At 44.4% G+C, this 20,668-nt stretch overlaps 1 protein-coding gene across 1 annotated transcript; it reads left to right on the forward strand.

Moving 5' to 3' along the window:
- The first annotated feature begins 5,661 nt into the window (after window positions 1–5,661).
- On the forward strand, window positions 5,662–18,372 carry Npm1 (nucleophosmin 1). Its single transcript, XM_020180312.2, has 11 exons — window positions 5,662–5,844; window positions 7,430–7,509; window positions 9,127–9,246; window positions 9,446–9,539; window positions 9,847–9,953; window positions 10,054–10,118; window positions 13,638–13,695; window positions 14,229–14,312; window positions 14,926–15,027; window positions 16,797–16,871; window positions 18,017–18,372. The coding sequence occupies exons 1-11, from the start codon at window positions 5,787–5,789 to the stop codon at window positions 18,053–18,055; spliced, it is 882 nt and encodes a 293-aa protein (XP_020035901.1). The 5' UTR covers window positions 5,662–5,786; the 3' UTR covers window positions 18,056–18,372.
- The last annotated feature ends 2,296 nt before the right edge of the window (window positions 18,373–20,668 follow it).

Here is a 20,668-nt window from a genome sequence, read left to right on the forward strand (position 1 = left end):
GACATGCCTGTGTTGATGGCCAGTAGACATTCCACAAAGTGGACATATTTCAAGACATCATGTCACACATCACAATATACACATTTTTATTTGCCAATTAAAGACGAGTGGATAAATGTTCCCTTCACCCCCACCCCCCAAAAAACCTTCCTGTCTACGAGCAGACAATATTCAATGTGCACGCAGGGACGGAGAGGAGAGGTGAGATCATTCGGGGGTCTTGGTTTAACTCCTTAAGAGGCTGCCAAATGACTTTCCACGGTTGTGCCTCTTCACCACAGTCACCAGCAGTGTAGGCGAGCTACAGTTCCCACACATCCTTGCCAATGCTTTTGTTTGTTTTGTTTTTGGTGGCCCTGGGGTTTGAACTCAGGACCTTGCACTTGTGAGGCAGGAGCTCTATCGCTAGAGCCCCCCGTTTTTTTGTTTTTTTGTTTTTTATGCTATGTGCCTGACCACTGAACTACAAGCCCTAACCCAGTGTTAAGTTCTTTCTTACTGCTGAGTTTTGGGAGGGTTTTATGTATGCTGGATACAAGTCCTTTATCATCTCCGTGGTCTGGGGATATTTTCTCTCCGAATATGGTCTGTTATTTCGTTCCCTTAACAACTTCTTTGGAAGTTTTTGATTCTTCTTCTTTTTTTTTTGGTAGGATTGTGGTTTGAACTTAGGGCTTTGAACTTGAAAGCAGGTGCTCTAATGCTTGAGGCACACCTCAGTCCATTTTGCTGTGGTTATTTTGGAGATGGAGTTGCACAAACTATTAGCCCAGGCTGGCCTGGCCTTGCACCTCCATTCTCCTGATCTCAGCCTCTCAAGTAGCTGGGATTACAGGGGTGAGCTACCGATGCCTGGCTGAAGCTTTGATTTTTTCGTTTTTTTTTTTTTTTTTGACAGTACTGGGGCTTGAACTGAGGGCCTTCACCTTGAGCCACTCCACCAGCCCTTTTTTGTGATGGGTTTTTGAGATACGGTCTTGCGAACTGTTTGCCCAGGCTGGCTTCGAACTGAGATCCTCCTGATCTCTGCCTCCTGAGTAGCTAGGATCACAGCCATGATGAAACTTTGATTTTTACAAAGTCTCATTTATCACTTTTTTCTGTGCTGTCATCAGTGCAGCATCTTACAAGGGCAATTTTTCTTTTCTTTTCTTTTTTAGAAGTTGTTTCTTTCAGTGATTTGAAGATGTTACTCCACTCTCTCTGGACTTGCGTGCATTTTTTTCTAACAGAAAGTCTGTGGTCATCTGTGTGTTTGCTCCTCTCTCCCGCCTTTTTCTTCTGACTGTTTTTGTGACTTTAGACAATCTGATTACAATATGTACCTTGCTATAATTTCCTTCATGTGTCTCAGATTGTGGACATATAGTTCCCATCAAACTTGGAAAAATGTTAAGCCATTATTATTTGAAATGCTTTTTATCCTCTTTTTTGTGTCCTCAAGGATTCTTCTTCTTCTTCTTTTTAAAGAGACAGGGTCTTGCTATCTTGCCCAGGTTGGAGTAGCTGGGACTCCAGGGGCATACCATCCTGCCTGGTTTAGCTAGGTGATTTCTGATTGGATGCCAGGTAACGTGAGTTTACCTTGATGGGTGCTGAGTAGTCTTATCTGTGTAAAAAAGCACACACTGGGTTGAGTTTAATTTACTGTGAGTTTTGCATTGACGTTTCTTCCAGTGGAATGAAAGCAGTTCACTGACTGCAGCAATACCCTCTTGGGCTTTCTGCCTGGTGTCTGGGGGGATCTCCTCCTCTCCAGGACTCTGCCCTGCATGTGTTGGACACACCCCAGCCTTCTCCAACTCCCAGCTGCATCCTCCCAACTCAGGGAGACCACCAGGCTCTACCTAAGCCCCCTTCCCTTTGCTGCGGCCTGGTCATCTTAACTTTGGGCTCTGCTGGTCTTGGGGTCTTTGATCCCAAGGAAGGAGTGCATCCACCAGGTGCACAGCAATGCTGCCATTAAACTGGAATCTGAGACTGCCGCCTGCCCACTGTGGACTCCCCAGGCACAGTGGGACTTGTGCACTTGCTACATGATTGATCTTTACTGTCAAAGGGAGACTGCGGGTCTAGGGGGAATCTATCTGAAGGCAGTCATTCTCGTGGGGTGCACCTTAGTCCCCCCATGTCCTGTAACAAATCTTAATGAAAAATTACAACTCAAATGGTTGCAGGACATCAAAGGTGGAATGCAACTCACAAGATGGGACTCTGTACCCTTTTTCTGAGAGAGGGCTAGCGTGCTTTTTATGGCAGCAATGTGCTACCCAGAAGCATAATTAGCTATTGCCTTTATTTGGAAGATATAGTTAACGAGGTGGGGTGAACTGAGGTGGTTTTATACTCTGCCAAACTGGCTAAACTATGTTTTCTGGAATTCCCTTTCCTTAACTCCTCCGTAAAGAACGGTCAAGAGAAATAGTGTCATGAGATGTGAAGGAGAAGAACGAGACGGTCTGAAGGTCATGATACAGCTCCGTTAGAGCTTACTTGCAGGTCCCTCATTCAGCCTGTCTTTCCTCTTTTGAGAATTGTCTAGATCATTTGCCTGTTTTTAGTTAATAACTTTCTTTGTTAAGGTTTTTTTCCTCTCATTCCGCAAGCTGTCTCTTCACTCTGTTTCCCTCGCTGTACAGAAGCTTTTCTAGGTATAATCCCATTCATCATGTCTACACAAGTCCATTCCTTAGAATATAGTCTACAAAAGTACTTTTACACATCTGTAAGGCTACAGAGCTATTTACTAAGGCACTTTTTTTGGCAGTACTAGGGTTTGAACTCAGGACCTCCTGCTTGATAGTCAAGTGCTCTACTTCTTGAACCACTCCATCAGCCCTTTTTTAGTGTCAGGTATTTTTGAGATACTATTTGCAAACTATTTTCCCAGGCTGGCTTTGAACTGTGATCCTCCTGATCTCTGTCTCCTGAGTAGCCAAGACTACAGGAGTGAGCCACCAGCACTTGGCTAAGGCGTTATTTTTAATAGCAAAACTATGGACATACTTTTGGGTCATCAAGGGAGGAGTGAGCACTGAATTATAACATTATCCATATCAAGTACAGTGTGACAAAAATGTCCAGACAACATATTTTTTGAGTATTAAAAGCAAGCGGAGCAATATGTGATTCACCCGCATTAAAAAATACACACACACCCCCCAAATATATATTTCTGGATGTGTGTGCGTACACACACAAACACACACTTTAAAAGAAGTCCGAGCCTGACGTGGTGGCTCTCTCCTGTAATCCCAACACTTGGGAGGCTGAGGCAGGAGGATTGTGACTTCCACAGTCCACCCTGAGCTACATAGTAAGTTCCAGGCTACATAGCAAGACTCTGTCTCAAAGAAAAGAAAGTCTGGAATGATATCACACCACTGTTAATAGTGGTCACCCCTTGGGAATAGGCCCATAGAATCATAATTAAAGTGACAGTGGTATTTGTAAATCTGAAAAATGCAAGTTTTTAATTTCTCTTGCACTAAGTGTTTTTTGACCCTTTAATTCTATGAGGTCCTAGCCAGACTGAAATGTTGAAGCAACGAATGTGTTATTTCTGTCAGCAGTGGCTCCCATATGGCTTAGGTTCTGCTGAGAGCTGCAATCAAACAACCATGCAGAATCCAGAAGCTACAAAGTAGTCCTAACTATTACCAGCACTGGCTGAGAGGACTTTCTGCTCCCTTCCTCCTCCACCAGTCTTGAGACTCTCATTCTAAATGTCCCAATTCTCCTTTTCTGCTTCCCTAGCTGTGCCCAGTTCCTTTACACAGATATTCTTCCATTCCTTAGGACTTTCTCTAGTAAATGTTCATATTGGGCATATTGAAAGAGAAAGGCTGAAGACTTCTTTATTGGGGGTGAGGAAAAGGGGAGGAAGCATTTGCCCCCCCCCCCCACACTTTTTTTTTTTTTTTTTTTGGTGGGACTAGGGTTTGAAGTCAGGCTTTTGCACTTGCAAAGTGAATGCTCTACCACTTGAGCCATACCTGCAGTCCATTTTGTTCTGGTTATTTTGGAGATGTGGGGGGGAGGGTGTCTCATAAACTATTTCCTCTGGCTGGCCTCAAACCATGATTCTCCCCATCTCAGCCTCCCTAGTACCTAGGATTATAGGTGTGAGTCACTGGTGCCTGGCTCCCATTCACACATTAATCCCAGCTGACTTCTCCAAATTTAGGATTTTGTTAGTAATTGGTTCAGTGTGTATTACAGCTGATTTTATTAGATTATATTTGGAGTAAAGGGAGTAGGGACATTGCTGTCACTATTTTTATTACTCACATTACTTCTTAAGTTTATTTGCTATATTGAGATAAAGATACCGATAGTAGCCTCAGAAAAGCCCATGCTGAGGTCTCCAGGTGTCCTGTCTGTCAAGACGTAGTTGAAAATGCTACTCCAGGTACACCTCCAGAGATCTGAATTAGGCTTTGCCATTTCCTACAGGCCACAGTTTTTCCTTCAAGACCAAGCAGTGCCTGCACCCCTCTCAACTTTTAGGATGCTTGCAGCTCTCAGCAGGAGACTTGACTCAGTCCCCTTTTGATCTCAAAAGCGCAGATGCAAACTTGAACCCCGGAGTTGTTACAGATGTCTTCAGCCCCAGGCCCTGTGTTTCACAGGCCCGGTCTGGCTACTTGCCCCAACGGAAGGAGTAATGGTGAAGGGCAAAGAGAGGAATTTTCTGAGCAGCTGTGGGAAGACAGCCCTTCAGCCCATCTTCCCGGAATTGACATTTGTCTTAGTTTTACACAGAAGTGCAAGCAGGCGGTGGACAGGTGTGCACGCTTAGGCAGTCCGGGCAGGTGTGCTCCGTGGTCAAAAGCGGCGGGGTGCTCACGGTCTCAGGCTTGGCCGGGTGGGACCTTGCCAGAATAAGTCTTCCAGGCCTGGCAGGTGGTCTGGTCCTGCCCGGGTTCCAAGATGGCTGCAAAGAGACTGCAGGAGAAAATGGCTCAGAGCAAAGGACATGGATACGTCACGGAGGCTGGGGTACCTAGCTCCTGCAGTTGACTCGTGGGCGCATTAAGAGTCAGGGCTCCCCAGCAAAAGCACCTCAAACAGCTGCTTCCTGGGAAAGGACAGAGCTATGGGAGTCTGGCCAGTAGCTTCATCTACCTACTCAACAAATGACTCGCAAATGACCCTGACACTGAACTCTGCAGGAGGAGCTCTGCCCGCCTGGACGCTGCGGGTACTGGAGGATGGAGAAAGATGGACCGAGCAGTTCTCAGGCCCCCTGCGCGCGAAGGAACCCTCTGGGCCCAGAGCAGCAGAGGAAAGCCGCCGCCATCTTTCAGGGTGGGCTGCGCAGGCTCCGGGCGCGAGACCCGCGCGCGGGAGCGGGAGAGGACGTGGACGGGCTGGAGGCCGGGAGCGCGCGCGCGGCGCGGCTGGGGGTGGGGATGGTGGGGGGGAAGGAACGCACGCATGCGCAGGGGCGACGGCAGCGGAGAGGCGTGGCTAGCGCTCTCGACGCGCGTGCTCAGTGGGAGCCCGCGGAGCACCTGGAGGCGGCGGGGGGAGCGAGGTAGAAAGGCGCGGGGTGGGAGAGCGCTTGCGCAGTAGCGCGTCCCTGCGGGGAGGGGAGTTGCCGGGCACGCGCGCGGGGGCGGGGCTTGGGGAAGCTCTCGCGAGATCTCCTCGGGCTATATATATGTGCGGGGAGCCCGCGTCCTTTCCCTGGCGTGATTCCGTCCTGCGCGTCTGTTCTCGAGAGCGGTAGTCGGTTATCTCTGTCCTCCTTCTCTCCCCACCTGAGCGTGTGGTACCGCCCCATGGAAGATTCGATGGATATGGACATGAGCCCCCTGAGGCCCCAGAACTACCTTTTCGGCAAGTGCTGGGGGGGTGTTGAGGCGAGGCCGCACAGGGCCTGCTAGCTTTGGGGGGGTCGGGGAGCCTCTGAGGCCTGAGCGGGAGCCTGGGGGGCGGGGAGGCGCGCGGTGCGAGCGCGGCGGGCGGGCGGGCGCAGGCGGTGGGCGGCGGCCGGGCCCTGGGGCGGTGGAAGGCGGCCGCGGCGTGGCCCGGCCCGCAAGGCGCGTATGACTTTGCTTCGAGGTGCGTGGAAGTTTGCAGGTTGGTGGGGGGAGGGCCTGTGTCATACACGGGCTTCGGGGGTCAGCACGGCCCCCCTCGGTGGAGGGGACCCGGCCCGGCGTTCTTCAGGCCGCAACCTGGTGCTCCGAGACCAAGACGCAGCCCCGGAACCTTTGCCGGTTCCAGGGGGAGGGGAGGCGCGACGAGGGGCCCGCTGGCCACGTGGTCGCCACGTGGTCGGGGAAGGGGGTGTGGGCTCCACATCCGGGCTCGCGGGTGCCCTGTGGCCCTGAGCCTGGGGTCCCGTGGCGGCAATGAGACCCATCGTGGGCACAGGGATTCCTAGGGCCTTTGTTCCGGCCAGTGCGTCCTCTGTGATGGCAGCCCGCCCTCTTAGGGCCCGTCCTGTCCACTGTGGGCCTGGACAGCGCTCATGAGTGGCTGTGACTCCACACATGCTTCTGACCTGAACCAGAACCCTTCTCTACTCCAAAGCTGGGCTGCAGTGGCCTTCAGCGCAAACGTGCCTGGGTCCAGCCAACTGTCCCCAGGGGTCTGGGGACCCCCCCCTCCCCACACGCGAGCTGAGCTGCTTTGGACAGCCCTGCTTCGCCTTTCAGTCAGTAAGCATAATCGTGAACTTGTGCCAGACTCAGATCTAGGTGTGAACCCTGTCCGCCTTTTATCTCTTCAACCACGCTGAGATTTGTTAATTGATCAGTGGCTGTTACATCATCTATTTAAAACATTTTTTGGAAGTGCATATATGACCCTTACATATTAAGGGTTTATTCCTAGCCATTTTGGATAGTTGAACTTGCTCATCAATTTGTATCAAAATCTGTTAATTCTACTGGAAATATCCCCGGATCTTCCGAGTATAACGTGTACAAGTCAATTTCTGTTGCTTAGAAGGTGACCTCTCAAAAAAACAAGCTTTGCTTTTGTATTTGTAGTTTTTCCGTTTTAATTGCAAGCTGTTCGCTTTGTTCAGCCATTCTCATTCTAATTTTCACTTTTCTTGAGATTAGAGAATAAAGCTGCTTTAAAATAAATGGGGGAGTTAGTGTCGTACATTAGGCTTTGCTTTAGGTACTGGGTTCAGTTGCAGACTTAATAAATCACAAGCCTGTTTGTAACTGTAGAATGAGTGGTGGCTGTCATATTGTAGTTGAGAATGAAACTAACTACACTGAGAAAATGGAACATGCAAAGTCTTACAGGTGTTACTGTGTATATAGAGTTCATGTTCAAGAAATGCCTTGCCCCTCCGATAACTAGAACTGAAAAACTAGTTCACAAGTTAGTATCTTGATACTGTTAACAAGTAGAGTTTCAGGTTATTTTCTTCCTGGTTAGATTTGTTTTTCCTTATTTACAGGTTGTGAACTAAAGGCCGACAAAGATTATCACTTTAAGGTGGATAACGATGAAAATGAGCACCAGTTATCCCTGAGAACGGTACTTAAAATGTAACCTTCCAGCCTTCCGTTTCCTGTTCATGTGGCTTATTTCTTTTGCTTCCTTGATGGCTTGTAATATGGTATTTGAATAATCGGGTCCCATATATGTCATCTGCATACTGGTGGCAAGGACCATGTGAGTCATGTCAAGTCTGCCTGCTCCTGTTTTGCTGTCCTTCAGCTGCGGTGAAAAGCCCCCGGGCAGTGGTGGGCCTCTGCAGTAACTGCTCACTTGGTACTTGTAGATGGTCCACATCAATGCTTGCATTTTTACTGGATGTGACAAATCAGTTTTCCATTGTACTTTGTTTTTATTTTTTTTATTATTATTTTTTAATCACTTTATGTTGTATTTATGAGTGGATACATTTTTAAGAAATAGTTGTGTATAAATTAAATGAATTTGGCTAATTTACTCAGTCACTCTGGACATACAACCTCAACATTACTAATGCAGAGATAGCATTTGTTGATTGTGAGTATTCTTGTTATTGTTCTTTAAATTCTTTTGTTGTCTAATTGGAAAACTGGTAAAATACTATCATTTTCCAGATAAAGTTCTTGGCATGATTTCTCTCCTTCAAACCCCCTAGGACAGTCCACAGATCCATGAAAACATGAGTCAAATACATTACAAATTTCCCAAGGATAATCAACATCTTTTCCAGCTGTTTGGATAGTCTGTCTAACATCTGACCAAAGTTCTCATATCCCAATATTGTTCTGGGCTTTTATACTTTGACTTTGATTTGTCCAATGTTATAATTTTAAAAGCTGAGCCAATAGTTTGAGTTTACTCTGAATGACTTTTAACTCTTATCACTTATAACAATAATAAGTTTTATAAAAAAGAACAGCCACAGAAGATATTGTCATTTCTCTTTAACAGTTCAAAACTTCTTCCTTAACACTATCAAACTCCCCTTTCCCCTCCCCTCCCCTCCTCTGCCCTTCCTTCCCCTCTTTCCTTCCCTTCCCTCTCTCTCCCCTTCCCTTCTCTTCCCTCTCTCTCCCCAACTCCCCTGGTAATTTGTTATGATTCATAAAGTGAAGTATCTCCCAACTATAACATCAAAAAGAATTAAACTTGTTTTGATTGATTAGTTTCAGGTTTTCTATTTTAGATGTCTCCTGGCACTGACCAGTGTATTTTAATTTATTCAGAAGGAATACATTTGTGATCATTCCAATTAATTTCTTGTCTGTTTTGTCTGGCATCTGTGTGAAACTAGTTTAAATAACTTTAATGTTTGGCAAGCTATATAGTAAACTGCCCAAGGTGGGATGGAAAACTTTCAGGGCCCAATTAACAAAAGCCAGCTTGTCCTCCAGCCTATCTACACAAAATCATCTGTTGCCTCAAGTTGTCTCTAGAACTGTTAGTAACATTTGACTAGTGGTTCAGGGCAAGGAGGTGAAACAGAACAAGTGTGTCATTAAGAATGGCTTCCATGGTTAAAAACCAGATATTAGCAAATAAATGCAGAGTGTCTGTTTGTTCTCACATGCTTTTGCTTTTTCCCTCTTACACGTTGTACTTTGTTTTTAGCACATACAGATTGGGGGAGGGTTGGTCATGAAATACCTGGGGCTTGAACTTGTGCTTTGCTCACAGGTCAGTTTAGGCGCTGGTGCCAAGGATGAGCTGCACATCGTGGAAGCAGAGGCAATGAATTATGAAGGCAGTCCAATTAAAGTGACATTAGCAACCCTGAAAATGTCTGTACAGCCAACGGTAAGGGCAATATCTATGGCTTTAAGATAGGTGGCATTTGGGTAACAAAAATGAAAGGTATATTTTATTTGGCTCCAGTCTGTCCCTGTGAAGTTGAATGGTCAGGTCTGGAGTGGGTAGGTCAATTGCATTCAGTTGTGTGGTTTGTTACTGCAAGCATTTTCACTATGATCAGTGATTAACGATTTCTGTCCTGTAGGTTTCCCTTGGGGGCTTTGAAATTACACCACCTGTGGTCTTGAGGTTGAAGTGTGGCTCGGGGCCTGTGCATATCAGCGGCCAGCACTTAGTAGGTATGCTACTTGGATTTACTGTAGTGGCTCCATTCCTGATCTGGACTTTGTACAGTGTGCTTTATTCTAGATCGTTACCTTTTAATTGGTTCAAGTAGGAATTGAGTAATTTATGTCTAGGAAGGTCTGATTTTGCTTTTTAAAATAAATAGCAGTGAGCATTAGCTCAACCATCTTAATTTTCTGATCTCCCTTGTATTTTTAGTAGAATCTGTCTTTAAAAAACTCATTCCTATGCTATCAGTGTTCATTTTTTACTTTGAGTTCTTGCTTATTGGGAGTACGGTCGTGTCTAATTTTATTCCAGCTGTGGAGGAAGACGCCGAGTCAGAAGATGAGGAGGAAGAAGATGTGAAACTCTTGAGTGTGTCTGGGAAGCGGTCAGCCCCTGGAGGTGGTAGCAAGGTTCCACAGGTAGAGACCTGGCCTTAATGCAGGTGTGGCTTCTAGCCTTGGGTGTGGTGAAGGTCAGCTGTTGCTCATGAGTTTTTTGTTTTGTTTTGTTTTTTTTAAGAAAAAAGTAAAACTTGCTGATGAAGATGACGACGAAGAGGATGAAGATGATGACGATGAGGAGGAGTGAGTAAATGCTTAGACTTGTGTGGTTGTGTGAGAAGGATTTTAGGACAGCCACTTGCCAGCCATCTTCTGTAATTGATAATTAGAGATTGGTGGCTGTTGAGCCTGGGTTAGCTTCTGTGCTTCAGAAGGGTTGTGGGTGTTTACTGTCACTAGACCATGGGTGCTTTACACTAACCAGCTTATACATGAGTGGATTGGGTGGGAAGAAGAGGATAGATAAAGTAACTTTCCTTACTGATTTTGTCTGTGGCTCTTGAGCTCTTTATTGTATTGACAAGCTAAGATTCAAAAGGGAATTTAAATTTTAGTTGGAAAGTTTTAGTACACTAGATCAAGCTGTGTAATACATAGTACTGTTGACAACTTCCTAATTGGTCTTATGTGTCACTTGTGCTTAGAAAGCTTGTCTAAGTTTTGTCCCTACTACTGAACTACTTGCTGAAGATATTTGAGATAGAATTTAAGGCTTCAAGAGAAATGTACTAATGAACAAATCTAGAGGCTGGGGCTTCAGAAGCCTCAAAGCAACATTGGTTGTTACAGAAGAAAAAACTGAGCATACGTGAAGGCAGAAAAATGGCTCAGGGCTGAAGAACTGAGTCCTTGGGAATACCTGCATGTCAATCTTACAAATAATCTAGTTGTTCACTGTCACAACCTGAAGAATGTGGCGAGAATTAAGCTAGGAAACAAAGGGGAAGTAATGACACCAAGTTAGAGTATATAGCAGCATATTAGCTGAGGGCTCAGACCTCACTGTTCCTTCTAGGAGAGCTTTGGAGTAGGGCCTGAAAGTTGTACTGATTCTGCTGGGCCTGGGAAGTTTTCCTCTCTTTAAATTTAAAATGAGTGTAATTGCTGATAAAATCACAGTTCAGGAATTTTTATACATTGTGTTCTTCTGGATCTTAGGGAATGGATGTAAGCATAGATGTTGAGATCAAAATAAGTTTTAATGGAGCATGGGTGGTAAGGGACAGTCAGTGCAGGCTAGAGGAACCCATATTGTAGGGTGAGATGATAACCACCCAGCATATAGGTGGCAGGAAAGTTTGAGTTGAAGTTTGCCTTGTACTGGGAAAATGAGGGATCCTGTTTGGGGGGGGATGGGATGGTGTACACTTACTTGACTGAGGTTATATTCGTGTTTGTATATAACCGTAAAACCATATAATGCATGTTCAGCTGACCCTGTGTCTGTGGAGTCTGCATCTAGCTTCAACCAACCACAGGTCAGAAATACTCTGATCCTTCTAAACTGTACTCAACCTGTACGTAGGCCTTTCTGTTACCATTTTTTAAGTAATACAGTGTAGCATTTCTTATCTGAATTCAGGACCTTGGCCTTGGTAGGCATGCACTGTACTGAGCTATACCTTCCTAGCCCCTCAGTATAGTTAGTTATAGAATATTTACATTGTATTACGTATTTGAAGTATCCTGAGATATATAAGTGTGTATATGGAAATTGATCCCAGAGCACACCCCAAATGAGAAGGTAGGTAAGAGTTATGCAAATGCTGAAACCTTTTATATAAGGTGCTTGAGCAGCATTCCTGGTATTGAAAGAGCCAAGAGGGAATGAACCCCCTGTGGGTGGCACACTGACAGCATGCATTTGCATATCCTCTTGGTCAGTGGTGTATGGCCTAGTGACCTAGCCGTCTTAGTTCGTGTAAGCACATTATAAAATGTACCTGTCTTCAGGTGGTGCATGACTGTTGGAGTGGTAAGCCTTTTCAGATAAGTTAGGGAGTGTCCTTAAAGGTAAAGCATCTTGTTTCTAGTAGAAGCACCTGCAAGGATGGGTTCCAAGGCCAGTGTTAGCACTGAGATGTAAACCAGTTCTATTACTGCTAATACAGATTCTGTGGACTTCCCAAAAGGAATTTGATTTCTCCTCTCCCCTACCACTCACCCTTTTAAAGTACATGGTGCACCTGAAGAATTTTCCTGCCCATTACTCCATAGAATAATAAGCAGATGCCATGAGATCAGGCCTGGACCACTGAGATCCAGGCCATAATCTCAAATCTAGGACATGAGTGAGAAAATGGGAAGACCCTTCTGGAAGACATAGTGAAGAGGCAACACTCGTGGATGGAAATGAGATTACTCTGTTGATGCCGGCAGACAGCTTTAGGTTAATGAGCGTCTCTAGGGAGAACCAGGGGCTCCCACATTCAAACCTTGTCACAACCCACTGTAGCAGTCAGGCTTCAGTGGTAGAATCAGCAAAGAATCAAAGGCTTCCCCAGTAATGTTGGAACATCCCATCGTCTCAAAAAGCGTGCTGCTCAGGCTCTGTCCAGCCACTGAGCTTTGTCCATACTTGTTGCAGATACTCAAAGGGAATTGGTGTGTTTGTCATTGCCTTCATGTGGCATTAGTATCAGTACTTAATTATTGTGTGGCTGAATAGTCATTGAATTCTAGACTTTCCATTGGGTTTATTCACTCAGTGAGTGAGAATTTTCGTTGTTGCACTTTGGCCTTGGTTCTATGAATGTCTGGGCACTTTTTCACTTTTCTTTTTCATCAGCAGTGTTTGCAGTTCTGGTTTGTCCATATCCTAACACTTTGTGTATAGCCATCAACAATTATGTCAAGTGATAATATTGTTGGGTTTGATTTGCATATCCCTGAATAACGATGTTCTTTAGTATTTACTGACCATTTGTGTGTCTTGTAAGGAATACCTGTTCAGATTCTTTGCCATTTAAAAATGAATCGTAAGAATTCCTTATGTAACTTGGAAACATGATTTGCAAATATTTTGTGTCATTCTAAGGGTTATATTTTGCGTTTTGTTTTTTGGTTTTTGCAGCACTGGGGTTTGAACTCAGGGCCTCACACCTGCTAGACAAGTGTTCTTTCGATTGAGCCACTACACTCCACCACCCTGTCTTTACTCTTGATGACCAGAACACAAGAGTTAATTTTCAAGAGGTCTAATTTTACACTTGGGCTCTTTAAAGTCTCCCTACCTCTTGATCAAGTGTGTATCTGTCAGTGATACTCATTTTCAAGAGTTTTGGTACATCCAGTCCAGTCCCTTGAACTACATGAATTTTAGGATCAGTTTCTACAGACAAGCCAGCTGTGATTCTTAAATTGTGTTAAACCTACATCTGTTTGGGAGTGCTGGCATTTTAACAACATTAAGTCTGCTGGCCTAGTCAAGCTTTGCAATTGCAACATGGTGTTACTACAGAGCTGAACAGGTCTGCATTCACCAGCTGTTGGCAAGCACAGCGTGTTCACTTTTGATACATTATAAGTGGAATTATGCAGTATTCACCCCTTTGAATGGCATATTTCACCCAATGCAATAGGTTTATGTTGCAGTGTGTGGCAGGATGCCTTGTATGTGTGTATGCTTCATCCAGCTCTGGCTGCTTTTACCTCCTGCCTGTTGGGAACAGTGCTGCAGTGAATGTGGGTCACTTCTCTTTAGATCCTTCTGTCAATTTCCCCAGATTTCAAAAGAATCTAATGTTTTGGCTTCATTTGTAGTGACGATGACGATGATTTTGAGGAGGATGAAGCTGAAGAGAAGGCTCCAGTGAAGAAAGTAAGTAGACAGTGACAGAGAACAGGGTTTGAGAAGGACATAGCCGTAGTTAGTGGAAACTGGCTTGGGAGATGATCTATTGAAAATAGTCATGAGATAGGATTTGCCCAAAACTTCACTTTAAACATGTGGCCTTCTACAGTGCTAACTTTAAAATACTTTTTTTTTTTGGTGGGACTGGCATTTGAACACTGCCTCATACTTGCTAAGCAGGCACTCTTGCCATTCTGCCAGCCCACTGCTGCTTTTTCTTACCATGGTTTGGGATAAGTTTATTTGCACTGATGTGTACAGTGGGAGAGAGGAGACACTGATTATTATTATTTTTTTGTGGTATTGGGATTTGAATTCCACCTACTCCTTGAGCCACTCCAGCAGCGTGTGTGTGTGTGTGTGTGTGTGTGTGTATAGACTTTCTTCAAGTTAGGATCTCAGTGAACTATTTGCCTAGGCTGGCTTTGAAGTATGATCCTCCTGATTTCTGCCTCCTGAGTAGCTAGGATTACGGGCTTAACATTAATTTTTTATTGCAGTCTATACGAGATACTCCAGCCAAAAATGCACAAAAATCAAACCAGAATGGAAAAGACTCAAAACCATCAACACCAAGATCAAAAGTAAGTGGCACCATGCATAAGAAAAAGATTTTACTGAAGAAGTGAGGGAGAAACCAGCAAATTGTGCTGGGAAAGAGTCTGATGGGTGCATGGGGAGCCCTGTAACTGGTGTCTTAAAGAGGAAAGTGGCCTGCATGTTGATCTTGCCTGTGATCCCATCTCTGTCTTAAAAATAAAGCAAAAAGGGCTGGGGGTGTGGTTCATTCCCCAGAACCACCAAAAAACCAGGTTTAAACAGTTTTTCCCATGAGGAGTCTTGAAATGCACATAGCAATGTAGAGCAGATGACCACTCCTGGCTGCATAGGAGACCTGTGGTCTACTTAAAGAGGTGACTGTACTTTGGGTGGGTCTAGATACAAGCTGCACTGCATTTCTGGGGCCCTTCAGTTGTACTTTTGAGCTGAAAACTTGGAATATTAAATATTCCTGAATTTCTAATTCTTAAAGGAATGGTTCTTAAGAACACAGTAATTGTGGCATTAATCTTTACAATAGCAACTCTAGTTGTGTGCTTGTTTTTATAGGGGAGCATTGTAAGGGTAACAGGAAATCCTGTAAGGTGGGTTTAATAACAAGCTGCAGTGTTGTGACCTTTTGAACTTTTTCTCCAGGGTCAAGAATCCTTCAAAAAACAGGAAAAAACTCCTAAAACACCAAAAGGACCTAGTTCTGTAGAAGACATTAAAGCAAAAATGCAAGCAAGTATAGAAAAAGTGAGTGAAGTATCTTAACTAGATGAGGTCTTTCCCTCATTGTACCTGTGTGGAGGTTTGGACAAACTGTTCAGGTTTTACCCTTTCAGTACACCTATCCCTTTTGAGTGGTATGTGGAGTTTTTTCAAAAGTGGGTTATAGAAAGTTTATAATGTCTTGTTTGCATATGTGAGTTTTTTTAAAAAAAAAGCCTATCAAAGTAGGAAATTCTGATCTTAAATGATCTGATAAAAACGAGGACTGCTCTGTTATTATACTGCAGAGCCAGCAGAGGGCATGAGTCTTCATGCAGTGGGGAGCAGCTGGAGAAATGGTGACTCTGACACTTTGTTAGTTATACATAATCACTTGTGATTAAACATTTTCTAGGAAATTGAATCATTTTATTTGCCCTTTTCCAGCAAGTGTCCCTGGATAATACCTGTGGTGATACCTTGAATTTGTGGGACTGGCAGGCTCTGGCTCCTTTTGTCTGTGTGAGAAGAGGGGAGACTTGCCACTTACCTTGGCTGGGGACTGGAATTCACTATCAAACTTAACTTTAGTGCAGCCTATGGAGCAGTCATTTTAAATGTCTTGGAATCACAATTGAGACAATCTCAGATTCCCTTGCATTCAGTGCTGAAATTGTGCCCCTCCTCATTTTAATGTGGCCCAGTCTCCTTGGCTTAATTGCAAGTGCATTAAATAGTCCTGAGCACTACTGGTATTTAACCCAAAGATGGGGAAAAAGTAAAGAAGAAACAAATGTAGTCCACACTGAAGTCTTCTCTTTACTGTTCCCTTTCCTGACTTGCTCCCACACCCTTCCAGGCTGGCAGCATCTCTTGACGCGCTAAAGCGCTTGTTTGCTGCTGTGACTTAGTGAGCCCCACTGCTTTCTGTCACTTGTGCACACAGCTAATCTCTTTGGTCAAGTGTTAATCACTGTTTTTTTTTTTCATAGCAGCTCAATAAATAAATTCAATTGCATGAACCAAATACAGATATACATGGCAATCACTTTAAAATGGAAACTTACAGTGAGGCTTTTTCCCTAGGTGATGGGGCAGTTGACTGTCTTAATACCATAGCCAATTGTGGCATAGTCCCTGTGGCATTTGGAAGTCTTGTCAATCTTGTTAAACTGCATGAAAGGATACAAAGAAAGCCAGTTAAATTTTAGTTGATGGGTCATAAAACTAGTACATGCAGCACACTGATAATTCCATAGCGGTGATGACATTTCAAGTTATTTGCAATAACTGTAAGGTCTGAGAGTTTGGTGACAAACTCTTAGGTAGTGCTGATGGTGTTGTGTTGTTTACTGCATTCATGATGTGAAGGAAGTTCCAAGTTCAGTTTGGAGGTTGTGAAGTACAGTACTGCTTCCTGTGCCCAGGATAGTATTGTGCTGACCTGGGTTCTTGGTGAACAGTGGGTATTTGGTTATCTTCAGTCTTGGTCACTGTGACAAGAAACCCAAAGGGAAGAAAGTGTTGTGAATCTTTCTGGGTGGTGGAGGAAGGGTGGTGAAAATGACTGGCTCAGGCAGGTGAGCTGCCTGCTTGCATGCGATAGGATTTCCAGGGTAGCTGCTGGGGAAGACTTGAACCTTACAACAGACCTGTTACTTGGAAACACCATGGTCCTGATGGTCTTTTGGGTCCAAAATGACAGTTTTTCTTTTTTAGACAAGCTGCTCTTGGGAGCAGCAAACCTTGGGGTATTTCCTGATAATCTGAAGCAGTGTTACTGTGCTGATCTTTAACCGTGCCTCCTTCTCTAGGGTGGCTCTCTTCCCAAGGTGGAAGCCAAGTTCATCAACTATGTCAAGAACTGCTTCCGGATGACGGACCAGGAGGTAACTGAATTTTCTCATGGTGATTTACTAGGATGCTCCTTTTATAAAGCATTCCATAGACCGTACTTACAGGAACTTGAGAATGTACTTGGCAGAGGCAGAGAAAATACCTTTGGGTACGTTTCCCAGCCTTTGTATAGTTGGTAAATTGTTTTCTGAATGCTGAGCAGCTCAGCTGTGCTTTTGGTACTGTCGTGGCTAAAGGAAGTGAGCTGTGGTTGTCTTGCTCCATTTATTTGACTATTAGCCTGCTCTTTGCTTTTCTTTTATCCACAGATGGCAAACACTGGAAACGTTTCACTAAAGTCAACCTAATGAGAAATAAGCTCTCTTAGCTTGAGTTCAGTGTTTTTTATAGTCCTTACCTGTGGAGGTACTCTTGACCTGGTGCTAAGCCAGCACACACCACCTTCACCCTTTGTGCTCTTACTTTTGAACCACTGTAGAGGAGACTGAGGCTACAGGGCACCCTGCAAAGGCATGACAGTCCTGTGGTTTTTTTTTTTGTCAGAACTCTACTTCTTCAGTAAGTTACAAGGAATTGACAATTAGCTATTTTTTAATTCATTTGTCCTAAAGGTGCAGGTTGTTTGATAACCATCTTACACACAGTTATTCATCCAGTACTGAAAATGGTTGTAAAGTCAAGCAAAGTCCATAGTAACAGCTGTATTCAACTGCCCAAAAGAGAATTTTATTTTGGTATACTGGGGTTTGAACTCTGGTCCCATGATGGATGTAGGCAGGTGCTCTACCTCTTGAGCCATGCCAATAGCCCTTTGTGCTTTAGTTATTTTTCAGGTAAGGTTCTCCTCCCCCACCCCATGCTACCTCACTTAGCTGGGATCACAGACCTGCCACCCCCTGCCCTGGCTGGGCCTGATCGGGGAGGGGTGGTTGCTCATGCCTGCAATGCTAGCTGTTATGGAGGCTGAGACCAGGAGAATCTTTGTTCTTGGCCAGTCCAGGCAAATAATGCTCAAGACCCTATTTCCAGAAGAACCTTAATTACCTAGAGGGAACACACTTGTGTGTTACAGTGAAAATGAGGATGTTCACTGTGAGGATTACTTTAACTTTTGATGCCTATGAAGCATTGTGCTGCCTAACCTTGGGGTTTTTTTTTTTTTTTTTTTTTTTTCCAGGCTATTCAAGATCTCTGGCAATGGAGGAAGTCTCTTTAAGAAAAATAGTTGAAACAGTTTGTTGAAATTCCGTCTTATTTCACTTATGTAAGAGTTGATATCTGGCTGTCCTTTTTATAATGCAAAGTGAGAACTTTCCTCCCGTGTTTGATAAATGTTGTCCAGGTTCCATTGCCAAGAATGTGTTGTCCAAAATGCTTGTTTAGTTTAAAAGATGGAGCCTCCACCCTTGCTTGGTGTAAGTGTGTATGGAATGTTATGCTAGGACGTAGTGGTGGTCAGACATGGAGATGGTGGGAGACCAATACGTGTGAAATAAACTCCGTATTTTAATAAAGCAGCCCTGTTTCTTTCTACTTACTGAACTGTTTCGTACTTGGTCAGAATTAAAACGTAGGTGATTAAAAACATAGTATCAAGTCCTGTGAGAAAATCCCTGCCTAGCCCTCCAAGAAGAAAATCATCACCTAGAGTCAGCTGTCATCAAGAGGATTTGATTTAGCGCCGAGCATTCCCAGCTCGTGATGAATACGCTAACTATGCGAACATGGTTCCAAGTGGCCCGTCAGGCGTCCTGTCTGCTCACCTTGCCTCCCAAAGGGAGCCTGGCGTGTTAATGCCTGGAGCAACCTCATCACCCAGTCCTTCATCTGAATGGGTAGACGACTGCCGCCGAAGAGTAATGCAAGGTGTTTGTGTTCTGCCTTTGAGTGACTGTAAGGTGTCCTATTGTTGTGGCATGTCCTCCAGTGATGTAAGAACACATGGGGAAAAGAATATTCAAAGTCCTTGAGTTTGAAAACATCCTGGTTATTATATTTCTGCATAAAACTCCATGCTCCTTTGGCCAACTCTCAGAATTTTAAGTGTGTGCCTCTTTCTGCTTTTGAGTCCATGGTTTTAATGTGCTCTTTTGTGAGATGAGTTTTCTGAAGTTTTTGCTTTTTTGGATTCTTGAGCCGTGGTGGTGGACTGTAGGCCTAGTTCCCATTCTGGGCATTTTCTTGAGATTACAGTACTCTCTTTCCATTCATTAGGCTTTCTGTTGGATGTTGTTCCTCATTCTTTTTGTTTAACCTTTGAGGAAAAAGCTATTTTCTGCCTTTTCAAAATTTTCTGTTGGTTTTATTTTTCCTAAATGGATGGTTCTTTGGTTGTACCCAGAATTGGGGATGTAATTCTGGAGTTGTCTTTTCTGACTCATTTTCCTTTTCTTCCTGTAGGCCTGCTGTGTTTAATCTTGTTGATTTAGGAGCATAGCAATTTTGTCTGCTTGTAGTTGGAAAATGCATGACACTACTTACCTGGTAACAGCCAACTGGATAGCTAGGCTTGTGAGTTAGGAAACTTCTGATCTTAGCCTTTGTACAGAGTAACCCATTAGTGATTCTCACCACATTTACATGCAGTTGGTTTAAGTACTTTAGGTGCTTATTAGGACAAAACAAGTGTCATTGTGGAGATGGGGGTGGAACCTCTTGTGCTACCTTGGGCTTGTGCTCAGGGACTGGACTACATCCTCAGTCCCTGGTTTTTGGGTTTTAAGACAGGATCTTGGTAGGCCGCTGGATAGGAGTACCTATCATTTCTTCTGCAGTTTTCTTTTTTTGTGGATTTTTATCATTTTAAATCAGCTTTCAGAATGACGGGCTGGTGTCCTGCAATCTCTGAACCCATGGGTTTATGTATTTGCATTTCAATTCATTGTTCAGTCTCCCTTCAAAATACGGCCAGCATGGACCATGCTCTGGGCATTGGCTCCCTCTTGTGTGACAGTGTTTCAAGTTCATCTTGCTCATTTTCTTAGACTTGGAATGAGCTGTTTCCCCAAAGAGCCTTTGTGCCTGTATAAAAAGAATGGCTTTTATAGCGCACAGTTGGAATATTGCTTGTTAATACTGAGATCTGGTTGCAGGATGGGATTTGGCCAGACCCTTTGGAAAAGTAAGGGAGGGGAAGAAAAAAAAAAACAGGACATGCACTGTTTGACGGAGCCCAGAGCTTAGCCAGAGAGTAGGCAAAACTAGAAAACTAACCCTTTTCAGCAGTGGCTAAGGGTGACTTGAGGTTTATATTTGCTTTGCAACACTTGGAGAAGCTACTGCCTGCTTTTGACTTAACCTAGCTTAGTGAGCAAGGAGAGAAGAGCAAGCAGGCTTTGTTGAGATTGTCTCAGAAGAAAAGGTTGAGGCTCCAAGTACATTGAAGACTGATGTGGGTTCTAGAAACTGGATCAAAGGAAGCGTTGCGCATCTTCCAACCAGTTCTTCACCACAGAGCACCTTGACCCATTGGCTTGGCAATAAGGTTTTGGTGCTGTAAAGGTTGCAGGAGGTGCTTTTGGGAACTAGAGATGCCTCTGCAAGGGTCTACTTGCTTACTCAGTGTGGTCCTGCAGTATGGACTGTCCTGTGTTCTGGGGCTAGATGTCCCTCTTGGGCTCCAGTGTTTCCGTCATACTTTCTCTGAGTCATGGGAGTCTAATCAGAGTGGGAAAGGTGGAGAACAAGTGTCAGACGGCTCTGCTCCCTTGTTCACTTCCATACTGGCAGGGATAGGGAGAGGAGAGACATCTCAACACAGGACCCAAGGCTCTGCTTAGTAAGAAGAGCACTTTAATGCTGTGCAGGCTTCCATTTCATCAGGTCATCT

This window comes from Castor canadensis, chromosome 16 (assembly GCF_047511655.1).
Source record: "Castor canadensis chromosome 16, mCasCan1.hap1v2, whole genome shotgun sequence".
NCBI classification, from domain to species: Eukaryota; Metazoa; Chordata; class Mammalia; order Rodentia; family Castoridae; genus Castor; species Castor canadensis.

What these genes read in the sequence shown, in the direction of transcription:
- Npm1 (XM_020180312.2), top strand. Translation starts at nt 5,787, where the DNA reads ATGGAAGATTCGATGGATATGGACATGAGCCCCCTGAGGCCCCAGAAC. An exon ending in CAGCGGCCAGCACTTAGTAG is followed by an intron (nt 9,540 to 9,846) that starts GTATGCTACTTG and finishes ATTTTATTCCAG; the next exon opens with CTGTGGAGGAAGACGCCGAG. An exon ending in GATGATGACGATGAGGAGGA is followed by an intron (nt 10,119 to 13,637) that starts GTGAGTAAATGC and finishes CTTCATTTGTAG; the next exon opens with TGACGATGACGATGATTTTG.